Source organism: Equus caballus, chromosome 14 (genome assembly GCF_041296265.1).
Source record: "Equus caballus isolate H_3958 breed thoroughbred chromosome 14, TB-T2T, whole genome shotgun sequence".
NCBI lineage: Eukaryota > Metazoa > Chordata > Mammalia > Perissodactyla > Equidae > Equus > Equus caballus.
Genome location: NC_091697.1, coordinates 54,214,653 through 54,229,396, shown reverse-complemented (window position 1 = coordinate 54,229,396; position 14,744 = coordinate 54,214,653). Strand labels below are relative to the sequence as shown.

The following is a 14,744-nucleotide window of genomic DNA, read 5'->3' as shown; positions in this document are numbered from 1 at the left end:
GACTGTCTCCTCTGCACAAAAGTCTAGATCCTTAAGATAAAACTTCTGGTTTTTATATATTAAACAACACTCAGCAAACTCTATGAATGACAAGTTCCAAAAGAGCAACAACATTATATTCTAGAACAGTCTGTCTTCTTGGTGAAGCTCACTTACAGCTCAGTCAATTCCTCCTGAAACTGAGCTAGACTTTCCATGGTTTGCACCTCAAAGGCAGACACAGTAACTTAAGTCATGAGGAAATCTTTCCTGAAATTGTGATTTTGTTTTAACCAAATGGGTCTCTAATTCTTCAAGATCTTTGAGTCTATTGAGCTCAATGGAATAAGAATAGTCTGTAGAGTCATCTGTTTCTTATATTTAATATAAATTTGTATTCCTATATTTTGGGGGTTTTTTCCTCCTACATTTTAAGTTTAGATAACCCTTTACATTAGAGAGCTAATTTTGTGGGCATCTGAGAGTCCAAGAAGAGACAGGGGCCAATCTTTTTATTAAACTATCAAGCTGGGACAGTAGCCCTTTCTCTCTCTCCGGCCTCTGTTAGCCTTTTGCTAGGCCTCTCCTGTTCCTTTTATCTTTGGTAGTCTTTGACCCTCACTGCTGTGTGGCCTAGTTTTGCTTCTTATCTGTACATAAAACAGCATTTATCAACATCACTTCTCTTTCAGGGAAATAACAAAAGTGGCTTTATTTTTTCGTTTCAAAACAGCTTGGTGGTTTTCTTCACTGGCTGCCCAGGGGCTTTCGATTGAATTCCGTTTTATTTTCCTCTTTACCAACCTGAGCATCCCTCCTGTCTCATACCCTGGCGGGCTTTGAGATACTTTAATTTGCAACCAAATTTGTTTGGCCTTGTCTATAGCTGGTTTACAACCCTTCTTCTCATCTTTGTAAAGCTTCCGGGCCAGATGTGAGTCTGGGTTCCCAAGGACTACCGTTTTGGCCTGCCCTTTTACATAATCACGACAAAGCTGGATTTTTTTTTTTTTTTTTTAATCTACCTTAACGTTCTCTTACCCATATTGGGTGGAAAAAGGGGTGGCAGCCACTTCTAGCAACAGCTCTCGGTTATCAAGAAGCAGTTTGGGCAGGTTGCAGCAGCAGCGTCGGGTCTTGAATAGGCATTTGGGCTTTGGCCTCCAGCAGACATTGCCCCAATGAGCCATGGACTTTGGTAAACTATTTACCCTCTCGGTGCCTCGGTTTCCTCAGACCTAAAATGAGGACAAAACACCTACCTTTCAGGAAGGCGGTGTGAAGACTAAACAAGCCAAAAAATGTTAAAGGTATGCAAGAAAAAGAAGCCCGTTATAATTAATTACTACGACTTTTATGATTAACCCCAGGCCCAAAGCCAGGTTTGCTCGAGAATTTGGCGCTCCACTGGTGGCAAACGCCGCAGCCTCGGCCCGGCCTCAGGCTAACCCCTGCCGCAGCATCCTCGGTGCGCATGCTCGCTTGCGACTTGTAGCGGGCTTGCGCCCTCTGAGCGGCAGGGCCCGCGCCGCGAAGCTACCGCGCAGGCGCAGCAGACCTGTGGCGGTGGAACGGGCGTCGCGGTCCAGGTCGGCCATGGCTGAGGCGTCCAGGTGGCACCGAGGCGGTGAGGGGTGCTCGTAGGGAGTGGGTGGGGCAGGGCCGATTTGGCCGATCCGTATCCCGTGGAGGGTACTCCGTAGCCTAGTATCTATTCATGCGAGAGATAGGGTCTCCAGCAACCTTAGCCCTCACATCCTCCCCTTGAGAAGCGGAGAGGAGAGGGACGGTGATCCCATTTCACAGACAGGAAAACTGAAGCCCTACGGGGGGCGGGCACTCGCCCCTTGCCCGAGGCTTGAGCTAGGGCTGTCGCTTGCTGTCCAATGACCGTCGCTAGGCCAGCGTCCGACGTCCTTTGTTGATGTAGGGAGTCATGTCCTTGACGGAGCCCTGGGCCGAGCTCGTTTCCCCCTCCAGCTGAAGCCCGCCATCCCAAGAAGCCGTGTTGACGGGTAGAGAAAATGTTAGGGGCAGATGAGGGGTTTTTGTTTGTTTTGTATTTTGCTTTTTCATTTTAAGACACATCCAGTGAGGAAACATCCAAGTTATAAAATTCATTAGTATACAGTCATAAAATGACTGCCCTCTGACCCCCATGGGAACATGTAAGTAACGATTCCTCCTTCATAAAAGTGAGAATAAAAAAGGAACCAGAATCCGTTGGACCCTTCCTTCACACACTGTAACAGCTAACAGTGGCTGTGTCTTCCTATCGGTATTTATGTACGTTATAAATTACAGAATGTGAGGGAAATTTTTGTTTTATATCTCACAGGGACTCCGCAACACAAGCCACATTACGGCCGGGAAGTAGAAATTAGAACTACTCTCCAGGAGTTGTTACTCTACTTAATTTTTTTAGTAAACCTATGTATATGTAAGTACACAGATGTAGATGATAACAGTATTTGAACTAAGAAGTTACGTGGAGACGAAAAACAAAACATGGGCTTTATAAAACCATAGGCTTTCAGACTAGCAAAACCTCTTGAAAAATAGTGACACATTTTAGACATTATCTTAAATGAATTTTAGATTGAGGCTATTTCCAGCTCTGAATGGGCAAAACTTTAGGTCACAGATATAATGAGAATCTTTCATGTCAATGTTGATTGAATTAATTATTCCTTTGGTTGGCAGTTCTATCTTAAATATCATTATTCCCTTGAGTTGGCAATTCTAACTTGATTTCTTTTAGAGCTATATAGGTACATTAACTTACTTTCATAGGTCAAACTACAAATAAGGCCAAAGAAGTTAGTCTTGATGTCTGCTTTGTTCTTTCTCTGGCCTGTTGCACAGTTAATAGTGAAATATATTAGTGCTGAGCCACAGAAGGTATGGATCAATGCAAATCCTTAAGGAGGACCAGGAAAACATTTCAGCCTGCATTCCTCCTATTTGTGGGTCAGTAGCATTGACTTAATCAGTATTAAAGAGCATTTTGTCTTTAGAGCACCCAACAGACAGTAGATGTAAGCTCGCTGATGGGACTTATCTCGTGTTGGTATGGCCTACATACTAGCAACTATATATCAATTAACTAATGAATTGGTATTGTAGGGGTGAGTTTGAGTCAGATCTTGATTAAAAAGACAACTATGGTCAATCTTATAAATTAAGATATCTTAGACTGGTTTTTAAATGCTTATTACGGAACATTTGGGGAATGGAAAAATATAAAAAGATCATTCAGAATCCCATTGTTCAGGGATTAAATAAAACCTTTTTATAATTAGGAGGAATTGAAAACAACCTAAATATCCATCAACAGAGGATTTAACATTTTGGTGTACACAGTGAAATAATATGCAACATTAAAGAATGGCATAGGCTCATGTGTGCCATGGACTCATGCTGAAGATAAATGGTTTCTAAAAACTAAAGGGCTTCTAGCAAGAAAATAAAGACACTCCACTCTAAAACCCACCCACCCACCCCTAGAAAGAGAGAGTGAGAAAGAATACTAGTTAATATTTTTAAAATTCTTACCATGTGCCACAACATAGTTTTAAATGTTCCACATGCATTATCTCACTTCTTATAACAAAGCTAGGAGGTTGGAGATATTATCCCTTTGATGGGACTCAAACCGTTATCTGTTTGAATTCAAAGTCCATAGTTGTAACTACTTACCATATTACATTGCCTACTCTCAATATGGAGAAAAAACCAACTTGCAGAATAGTATATATAATGTGATCTCATTTTTGTAAAAATAAAGTTATTTTCTTTATGAATATGTATGCATATAGAAAAATCTGAAGAATATATGCCAAACCTAACTCTAGCAGTGGGATTATAGGACACTTCTTCCTGTTTTGTATGTTTCTATTTTGTTTTAGTTTTATTATTGGTTTTATAATTAGACAAAAATATTGAATTTTCAAAAGAAGGTTGGGAAGAAATTATAAGTACATTTTAATCCTAATAAACTGAGTTTTTAAACATAAATTTTTAAACAAAAAATTCTTCTCTTTAGTGTCTTTTGGGATGGTAAACCCACATATGTATTACTTAAACAAAGTTATGTCATCGCTATTTTTGGACACTTCGGTGGGTGGTGATGAGAGAACCAACTTTAAGTCTATTCGCAGCATAACTGATTTTTGGAAGGTAAGGCATCAGGTGACTGTGGATGAAGTAGCTTTAGGTATTGCGTAAGCAAACCCTTGGCACACATAGTAGGCGCTCGATGCATATCTGTTGAAGGAATGAGTAAAAATGAATATCATTTCTTCAAACTATTAGAATCAACCAAACAGTAACTGTTTATTGAGAATCTGTGTTCTGAGTGTGATAGGGTTCTTATAACTTTTTAAAAAATGACACTTTTTAACATTATCATTGCATGTGGAAAATAGGAGACTTGCTTCTTATGTGGGAGTTAAGTCTATAATTGTGTATAGTGAAAATTACTCTTAAAAGTTCCATAAATTGCCCATAAACTGAAATATATGTGATTTTGGTGTACAATCCTGTACTGTCTGTATGTGTGTTACAGTACTATACAGTATATAATAAAGAGTACATATACAAAATATAATTTTATAGTGTTTTTAATTACTAAGAGAATCATTCCTTCAGCACTGGAACAGATTGTTTTTTCCATTACCCTTAGCAAGATGCTCATATTATGAGGAAAGATCAGTTAAGGGAACAGCAATTTGAGGTATCCCATGTCACAAACATTGGGGTATGCAAGGAAGAGGAAGGGAAGGCTTTCCGGAGGTGATGACGATTCAGTTGAGTTTTAAAGGATGAATAATGGAAGCGCATTCTAGGAAGGATAAACAATATGTGCTATAAGTAATTCTACATATCAAGCTATGTTTGGCATTATAGGCATATGGAAGATGAGGTAGAAAAGGCCAAACTATGAATTGGACAGAGGTTAAATCATGAATGCCACGCTAGGAATTTGAAATTTATCAGGGAGACAAGGTCATTTCCTGAGAGTGAAAGGGGAAGTGAAGTATAAGATGAAGGCTAATAGAGGTCATTGGTTTAGGCCAGACGAAATGTGAAAGAGTGATACGAAATTTTCCCTGAAAGAAGAAGTGGAATTCACCCTGCTTCTTTTTTATTGTGCTGTCTTCAGGTATGTACATGGCCAATGGCAAAGAAGACAAAGGCAGGAAAGAAAAAAATGAACCCTGGGTTTGGGATCTCTTAGAAGAAGCAGATAGGGGCAGAGCCAGGAGTAGCAGTCACCTCCACCAGAGTTGTGGAGTAAGAGGGACACAGACAACTCTAAAGTGAAGTCATGATTTGTGGCATGATCTGTTCTGATACTCATGTATTGGGGGATGATTTTCAGTATACCCCTCATAAGGAGAAGGCTTATGCGATTACATGAGTTAATACTTGTAAAGTGCTTAAAGCAGTACGTAGTGCATACTAAGTGCTCAGTGTTAACCATCTTCATTATCATCATCATCATCATCATCATCATTACCATTAATATTAATGCTGGCTTGGTCAGTAATTTAATTTTCATACTCATCCTCAAAATCACTGATTTTTATACTCTTATGGATAACATAATGACTGTAGATTCTGTTTTACAGTTGATAATGAAAATATTTTTCCCCATAACATTTATCTTTCTCTATGAAGTTTATGGAAGGACCCCTTTTGGAAGGTCTGTACTGGGACTCATGGTACAATAGCGAGAAGTTGTATGATTTAAAGAACAGCAGTCGCATCTACTATGAGAACATACTTTTAGGAGTCCCCAGAGTCCGTCAACTAAAAGTCCGCAATAACACATGCAAGGTCTATTCATCCTTTCAGTCTTTGATGAGTGAATGTTATGACAGATACACTTCTGGAAATGAAGACCTGTCTGAGTTTGGCCTTAAACAGGATACTGAGTAAGTAGTATAAAATTATACATAACTTTTTCTAGCAGCTTAAACAATTGTGAAAATGTGTATTTTCCAAATGATAGCAGTAGGCATCTGGCTGGTAAGAAGACTGTTTAGATGATAGTATCAAAGAATACTCAGAGATGCAATGTTTAGAAAAGGAAGAGTGAAACTGTTATTTTTTTGTTTACCAAAGGCTGGAAAGTGTTTTCTTTTTTTCTGACTGTGGTATATGAAGTGCTAAGTCGTATTGCACACAAGGCAAAGTGTCCAGTTTTGCTTTTACAATACTCAGCTTTTCTGGCTCTGGCCAGACTCCCTCAAACCCATCCCAAATGTTCCTGGGGTTCCCTAAGGAGTGTCTTAGGTGTGCCCTGCTGCTTTCCTCCTTTCTCACTCTGCCTTAGAATCAGAAGATTCTGTTGTTGGCCATTACTAAAAAGGGGTAGTTAGTCTCCAGTGGCACTGCATCTGATGATGCCTCCCAAAGATATTATGGCTGCTGTTCTCCAAAGTGCCTGAGGCTCATGCCAGTGTAGACTCATGTCTACACTTTATATTCAAAATGCGAAAGCCCAAAGCCACTGACACTGCCTCCCCTTAACACAGAAGCTTCTGGTATAATTGCTTTTAGGGTCCTATGAAAATCATAGGGGACAGAAAATAAACCTGTTTTTAAAACTTAATGTTTTCAAAGTGATACAAATTTTTATAAAAGTCCACCCTTTCCTACTCATAATTCCCACTCCAGGAGCTGCCACTTTTAGCCCTTTTAGTCATTTCTTCTGGTATATACGTTCTATTTCTAAATAACATGTTTATAGTGCTATTACTTGATTTTATAGTTGTATATATCTATTTTCTCTGTCATGGAAGGTATCTGTCATGTATCCTTCTCCTACCACTCCCTCTACACACGCTCTTCCTGTTCCTCTTAGCCTGTAGTTAAACCATAGTTTTTGTTAATCATTAGTCAATGTTTATATTATAAATATGAACAATGATTACATTTCCTTTCTTGAACAACCTCCCTTGTATCCCCAGGATTAATCATTGCCTTGTGATTTTTGTTGACTAATTTTTCTTTGTATGAGTTTTTGAGTGTCCTTGAGGGCAACATAGTGCTCGTATAATTCTTACAAATCTAATAAATTGATAAGTATAGTGACATATTAAACATTACAGTATAGTCATGTGTTACATAGTGCCATTTTAGTTAACAATGGACCACATATACAATGGTGGTCTCATTAGATTATTATGGAGCTGAAAAATTTCTATCGCCTAGTGATGTCATAGCCATCATGGCACAACACATTACTCATGTGTTTGTGGTGATGCTGGTGTAAATAAACCTACTGCGCTGCCAGTTGTAGAAAAGCATAGCACATAAAATTATGTACAGTACATAATACTTGATAATAAACAACTGTTACTGGCTTATGTATTTACTATACTATACTTTTAATCATTATTTTAGAGTGTACCCTTTCTACTTATAAAAAAGAGTTTACTGTAAAACAGTATGTTGTGTTATGCCAGCAGCAGCCTTGCACCTCTCATGTTCACTGCCTCTCTTGATTGCATCATTTTCTCTTGTGCTTGATTTAATCTTGTGTTGTTTTGTTCATCATGGCCCCTAAGCATACAAAATGTACTGCTAATGTTGCCAGTAGGAGACCACATCAAGTGATTGACTTGGAAGTGAAATTAAAAGTGATTAAGGACTACGAAGGTGGAAAGTCAGTGATGCTTATTGCTCACCAGTCGGTCATGTCCCATTCCACTGTAGCTACAATCTTGAAGAACAAGAACAAAGTGACGGAAGCTGTTAAAGGGTCTGCTTCACTGAAGGCAATGAGACTAACAAAAATTTGAGAAGGGCCTATATCAGACTCGGAGAAACTTCTAATGATCTGGGTTGAAGAGCAGACACAGAAGCCTATCCCTCTTGGTGCCGTGATGATCAAAGCCAAAGCAAAAAGCTTGTTTGTGATGTCGAAAGAAGAGGCTGTACCCAACTACAATGTTGAATTTACCACTAGCTGTGGGTGGTTTAAATGATTCCAGAATTGTTATTCAACACATAACATGAAAGTGAGTGGTGAGCCTGTGAGTGCTGATGTGAAAGCAGCTGAAGGATTTTTGGAAACTCTAGATAAGCTGATTGTGGAGGAAAATTATTTGCCAGAGCAAATATTCAATATGGATGAAAACTCCCTATTCTGGAAATAGATGCCTGAGAGGACTTTCATGTATAAGGAGGCCAAGTCAATGCCAGATTTCAAGACTTTTAAGGACAGGATAACAGTCTTTCTTGGAGGGGCAATGTTGCAGGCTACAAATTGAAACTCTTTGTGATCTGGCACAATGGGAACCCCAGGACCTTCAAGCATATCAGTAAGCACACATTGCCAGCATACTACAGAGCAATAAGATGTCACGGACGACCCACCTCCTCTTCCAAGATGCCCTTCTGAATTTCTGTGCCAGCAAAATGGAGAAGTACTGTTTGGAAAATAACGTACCTGTCAAGATTTGCTTATTGTTGATGATACTCCCAGACATCCCCCTTTATTGGTGATCTTCATCCCAATATTGAAGCTGTATTTCTCCCTCCAAATACCACCTCTTTGATCCAACCAATAGATGAAGGAGTTATAGCAGCTTTTAAGGCCTACTACTTGAGGAGGACCTTTGCCCAGGCTATTGCTGGAACTGAGAAAGATACTGATGCAATTCTGGAAGGATTACAATATCTATGACTGCATCAAGAACCTTGCATGGGCTTGTGGTGATGACACCAAGGAGTGTATGAATGACCTCTGGAGGAACACCTTCAAGAGTTTTGTCTATGACTTCAAAGGATTTAGCAAGGATGAGGAGGTTTCAAAACTTAACAAGGCTTCAGTTGAGACAGCAAACAACTTTAACTTGGGTGTGAGTGAGAATAACATTGAAGAGCTCCTAGAGATAGTTCCTGAGGAATTAACTAATAAGGAATTGTTGGAACTGGAACAGGAATGCAGAGCTGAAAAAGAGGCAAGAGAAAAGAAAACTGCAGAAAAAGAAGAAGAGCCCTTAACAAGGACTTCAATAAGCTCCTTAAAAAGTTTGAAAACATGGACCCCAACACCAAAAGGTTTTCATTAATAGGGAGGAATGTTCATGGTGCATTATCTGCTTACAAGCAAATCTATGATGAAAAAAAGAAAGAAGCCAAGCAAACCACCATGGACATATTTCTGAAAAGAGTGATACCTTCTCAAGAGTCTCAGGCAGGTCCTTCAGGAGGTATTCCAGAAGAAGCCATTGTTGTTATAGGAGATGACAGTTCCATATGTGTTATTGACCCTGAAGACTTTCCAGTGGGACAAGATGTGGAGGTGGAAGACAGTGATATTAATGATTTTGACCCTGTTTGTGCCTAGGCTAATGTGTGTGTTTGTGTCTTAGTCTTTCACAAAAAAGTTTAAAAAGTAAAAAAAATTGAAAATGTCAAAAACAGAAAAAAGCTTATAGACTAAGGATGTAAAGAAAGAAAATGTTTATGTACAATGTGTTTGTTTTAAGGTAAGTGTTATTATGAAAGAATTGAAAAGTTAAAAAAATTTAAAAGTTTATGAAGTAAAAAATTTACAGAGCTAAGCTTAGTTTATTGTTGAGGAAAGAAAAAATTTTTTATAAATGTAGCCTAAGTATACAGTGTTTATAAAGTCTACAGTAGTGTACGGAAATGTCTAGGGCTTCACATTCACTCCACTCACTCACTCACTGCCCCAGAGCAGCCTCCAGTCCTGCAAGCTCCATTCCTGGTAAGTGCCCTGTGCGGGTGTACCATTTTTTATCTTTTATACTGTATTTTTAGTGTACCTTTTCTATGTTTAGATATGTTTAGATATACAAATACTTACCATTGTGCTACAATCACCTGCAGTATTCAGTACAGTAACCTGCTGTCCAGGTTTGTAGCCTAAGAGCAATAGGCTACTCCATATAGCCCAGGTGTGTAGTAGGCTATAGGCTATTTAGGTATGTGTGAGTATTCTGTGATGTTCACATAATGACAAAATCACCTAATGACATGTTTCTCACAAGTATCCCCGTCTTTAAGTGACACATGGCTGTACTGTACACTATTTCTCTTTCAATGAAAAATTACAAGCTAAATCAATTATTTAATTACACATTTTAAATTGGAATCTCAAGACTAATCTGTTGGGCATTCTAATATTCCATATTCTCATAACAACTACAAATAATGTAAATACCAAAATTAACACTATGGATTTGGAATTGTAATACCTGTTACTCCCTAACAACTAATTTGTGCTTGTTTGTCTATCTAAAATGTAGCATTCATTAATTAAAAACATTATCAAAAATTGGAAGTAGGAGAGTGTTGGTGTAACATGTTCTTGTTTCAGTTTAACAATCATGCAGGAAACACTCAAAAGTACATCTAGGGAATTTTCATTAAATATGAGATTTTTTTCTTAGTGGTGTCACTTTTTCCCCCCTCTGCTGAAAACAAAACATAGTGTTATCAATAGAAAAATGAGTTTAAGAGTGCATCTTTGTATAATTGTTCAAATCTGTTTTGGAGAGATGGAATAGGGACTGAAATGATAAATCAAGGCTTTAGTTTTTGATATCCCATAATTTAAAAGGAGAATGGAAACAAAATTTAATTATACACATTTTACTTTCATTTATGTACTTTCATTAAAATAAGATACCTATATAACAGTATAGACATTGTAACAAAGGTTTTATTTATTGGGCATTTATGAAAGGTATATGACCTTTAGAAGACAAACTATGAACACCTTTTTTTCCTGTGTAGAGACAGGTATTTCTGATTCAAAACCCCTGATATTCTTGTCCTACTCAAAGACTAAATATCTCATGAGACAACAGAGACAACGTTAAAGAAAAAAATCAGTCATTACTTTCTAGATTTTAAGTTCCCTGAGGCGACAGATGGATTTTTTAAAGTTGTTTCTCATAGCATCTAGTCCAGTGTGTTGCCCACGATAAACACTAACAAATGAAAATGTGTTAAATCTTAATCCTTTTAATTTAATCTTTAACTCATTGTCTTGCTTCAAAATTACTATAATACTATGAACTTAGTACTACTTCTTTTTTGTACTTCTACTTTTGAACCAAAAATTAGCTTAAATTCTTAGACTACTTCTCAGTCAGGCTTTCTCATATCTCCATTATTCTTTTTATATCCATCAGATGGACATACTCTGCTCCTCGTACCAACTCCCCTTGGCACTGGGGATTTGTTGGTGTTTACCAAAACGGGGGATATATGTTCACTTTATCAAAATTGAAATCTGAAACCAAAACCAAGTTCATTAACCTTCGACTGAACAGCTGGATCACAAGAGGGACTAGAGTTATTTTTATTGATTTTTCATTATACAATGCTAATGTAAATCTGTTTTGCATCATCAGGTGAGTGACTCAAAACCTCTTTATTAGTATATTGAATTTAAAAAGCATTCAGAGCCCTCATTAGGGTTTCCAGTTTGTGCATATTTGTATGAACATTAAAATCATAAGCTTCAATATAAATATAATGTAGTTCTGCCAATAACGAAAAAGAAAGTAAAGCAACATCATATTCAGTGTTTTGTTATTTCAGAATATATTCAAGAATATGAAGAATTACATACAATATGTTAGTTTTATGTTACTTAAGGATATATTGTTTGATTTCTTGTCATTCTGCAGTTGCACAGATCTAACATTTGTTTCGATGATTTCTTCCTCTAAATCAGATCATTCAAATCTGTCGATTTCCTTTCAGAATGAGCTTCTTTAAAGTTATTAATTTTAGTCTCAAGAATGAACAATTTAAATTTCAAACAAATATAACAGTAGCCAGCATCCTAGAAATGAATAGATTCTGTGGTGATTTGCAAAAATGGCCCCAATTCTTTACATCTTTGCCATGTAAACTTGCAGTGCCCTGCCGTCCAAGGAAGGGTGCACTGCCCCAGCCCTTGTGCTCAACCATGTGACTCGCTTTGGTCAATGAGATGTTAGCAGACATGATACAACCAGAAGCTTGAAATGGGTTTGGACATTAAAACTTGCTCTCTTGCACTCTGCCATTGCATAAGAAGGATGTGCCTGGGCTAACTTGTTGGACCCAGGAGGAGGATGAAAAACCACCTCTCCTGAGGTAGAGGAGGAGAGAGAATCAACCAAAGAAAAAAAATTCTTCCCATTAGTCTGATTACCTTAGGTCATCTGCCTAACCTGGACCACATAATTGGCTTAGGCCTGGGTTCTAGAATCAAATACTGGCAAAGGAAATAGGATTGCCATGATTAGGTCTGTCTGGGGATTGAACAAGCATCCTCTAGTAATCTGAGAATGGGTGGATGCCTGATACACTTCTGCTAGAAGAAGGAATGGGATAATGACCTCTAGACAGGCAAACAATGTGTCCACTACAATTTCAGTGAGCCACTTTCCTCTCATGAGTCTTAGAGTTTTACTCTGAATGGAATGTGGAATTGGCATTTATTCTGATTAGGGGACTTTGCCTTGAGCAACAGTGACAGTGAAACATAACCATGGCCTTTAAAATTTGTAAAACTGAATAAATCAAATGAATTACCTTAAGTAGCCAATGGACATTATACTTTTATTTTATAGTTCTTTTCTTTCAGGAATCAGAGATTTTAACCAACATTATTCACTCTTCCCAATAGTCTTAATCAGGATAAAGTGAAGAATACAAATCATTTCTATGTCCTAAATAAGAGTAAAAATACTGGGGTAACTGGCTTAAAGTCATATGAAAGATGCCTTGTTATACTAGATTAAGTTCAGATTTCTTGTCTCTAGGTTTTATGCTTATTCTCTGTTACCTTTTAAAATGTTATTGTTTAGAAACGTAGCAGATTTTGAGACTGTTAACTGGTTGTGTATCTAATCAGTAGTTGTATGGAAGCATATTGTTTCCGCTAAGACCGTATCCTGGTGGTCTAGTGGTTAAGAGTTGGCAATCTCACTGCCGCAGCCCAGTTAGTTTCCCCGTCAGGGAACCACATCACCCATCTGTTGGTTGTCTTACTGTGGTGGCTGCTGTTGCTGTGATACTGAAAGCTGTGCCACCAGTATTTCAAATACCAACAGGGTCACCCATGGTGGACAGGTTTGAGCAGAGCTTCCAGACTAGACAGACTAGGAAGAAGGACCTGGCCACCCACTTCATAAACACAGCCATGATAAACCCTATGAATAGCAGTCGTGTATTTTCTGATAAAATTACAGGTGAGAAAATGTTGCAAAAATACCAGGCAGGTTCCACTCTGCTGTACACAGAGTCTCTAGGAGTCAGAATCGACTCCACAGCACTAACAACAGAAGAACTTATCCACCTATTTTCCTTTTTGTACATGTATCTGGCAAACTAAACTGAATGCTGTTCTTTTTCTCCCTTTTTATTAGTCTACACTTCAAATCAAAATATTGAGTTTCTTTCACTTCACTCACTTCTCCAACATTGCATACCTACTATGTGCAAGGTGAAACAAATAGTTCTGTTTTCTGTTTGTTACTTGGTTGTTTTGGTTTTGTTTTTTTGGCAGCACCTTATTCCAGTACCAGTAAGATTTGCTAATATCTTTAGGTAAGAATAATTACATTGTGACATTGTGCTAGAGATGCTGGTTCCTTAAATTATTGCCAATTCTTTTTTTTTTAATTATTGAGGCCACATTGGTTTATAACATTATATAAATTTCAGGTGTGCATCATTGTATTTTGACTTCTGTATAGACTGCATTGTGTTCACCACCAAAGTCTAGTTGCCATCACTGTACATGTGCCCCTTTACTCCTCTTGCCCTCCTCTTGCCCTCTTGCCTTCTGGTAACCACCAATCTGTTCTCCATATGGATGTGGTTCTTTGTTTATCTTCTACATATGAATGAAGCCACATGGTAAATATCTTTCTCTGTCTGACTTTGTTCACTTAGCATAATACCCTCAAGGTCCATCCATGGTGTTGCAAATGGCAGGATTTTGTCTTTTTTTAATGCCTTTTCTTTATGGCTGTATTCCATTATATGTATAAACCACATCTTCTTTATCCATTCATCCATTGATGGGCACTTAGATTGCTTCCAAGTCTTGGCTATTGTAAATAATGCTGCAATGAACATAGGGATGCAAATATCTTTTTAAATTAGTGTTTTTGTGTTCTTTGGATAAATACCCAGAAGTGGAATAGCTGGATCATATGGTAGTTCTATTCTTAATTTTTTGAGGAATCTCCATACTGTTTTCCTTAGTGGTTGCACCAATTTACATTCCCACCAGCAGTGTACAAGTGTTCCTTTTTCTCCATATCCTCTCTAACACTTGTCATTTCTTATCTTTTTAATAATAGCCATTCTGATGGGTGTAAGGTCATATGTTATTATGGTTTTGATTTGCATTTCCCTAATAATTTGTGATGTTGAACATCTTTTCATGTGCCTCTTGGCCATCAGTATATCTTCTTTGGAAAAATGTCCATTCAGATCCTCTGCCCATTTTTTGATTGGGTTATTTGGTTTTTGGTTGTTGAGTTGTATGAGTAAGTTACTACCAATCTTAATTATCTGAAGTTGTGGAGAACACTGGAAATACAGTGAACAACTTCAAAATCTTTTTATATTTAGTGTTGGAATTAATTTCTACATTTCTATTTGCATATAGATCTTTGTATCCAACATCCAGTGCCTAAAGTAAACAGAAAAGATTTGCTTTGGTAGAATATGTGACTTGACATTTAAAAGCAAGAAGTATCTCTAATAAG

General features: G+C 37.8%; 1 protein-coding gene across 2 annotated transcripts in view; it reads left to right on the top strand.

Annotated features, from left to right (window-relative positions):
- Positions 1 to 1,199: 1,199 nt before the first annotated feature.
- PKD2L2 (polycystin 2 like 2, transient receptor potential cation channel) overlaps positions 1,200 to 14,744 on the top strand; it is a 39,758-nt gene continuing 26,213 nt past the window's right edge. The window contains exons 1-5 of one of the 2 annotated variants that reach the window (XM_023617643.2): positions 1,200 to 1,606; positions 2,318 to 2,419; positions 4,025 to 4,158; positions 5,662 to 5,918; positions 11,160 to 11,381. In XM_023617643.2, the coding sequence (XP_023473411.2) occupies positions 1,336 to 1,606; positions 2,318 to 2,419; positions 4,025 to 4,158; positions 5,662 to 5,918; positions 11,160 to 11,381 (986 nt within the window). In that variant the 5' untranslated portion in view covers positions 1,200 to 1,335. Of the gene's footprint in view, positions 2,148 to 2,317; positions 2,420 to 4,024; positions 4,159 to 5,661; positions 5,919 to 11,159; positions 11,382 to 14,744 lie in introns of both variants that reach the window. The other variant, XM_023617644.2, reaches the window with a different exon arrangement.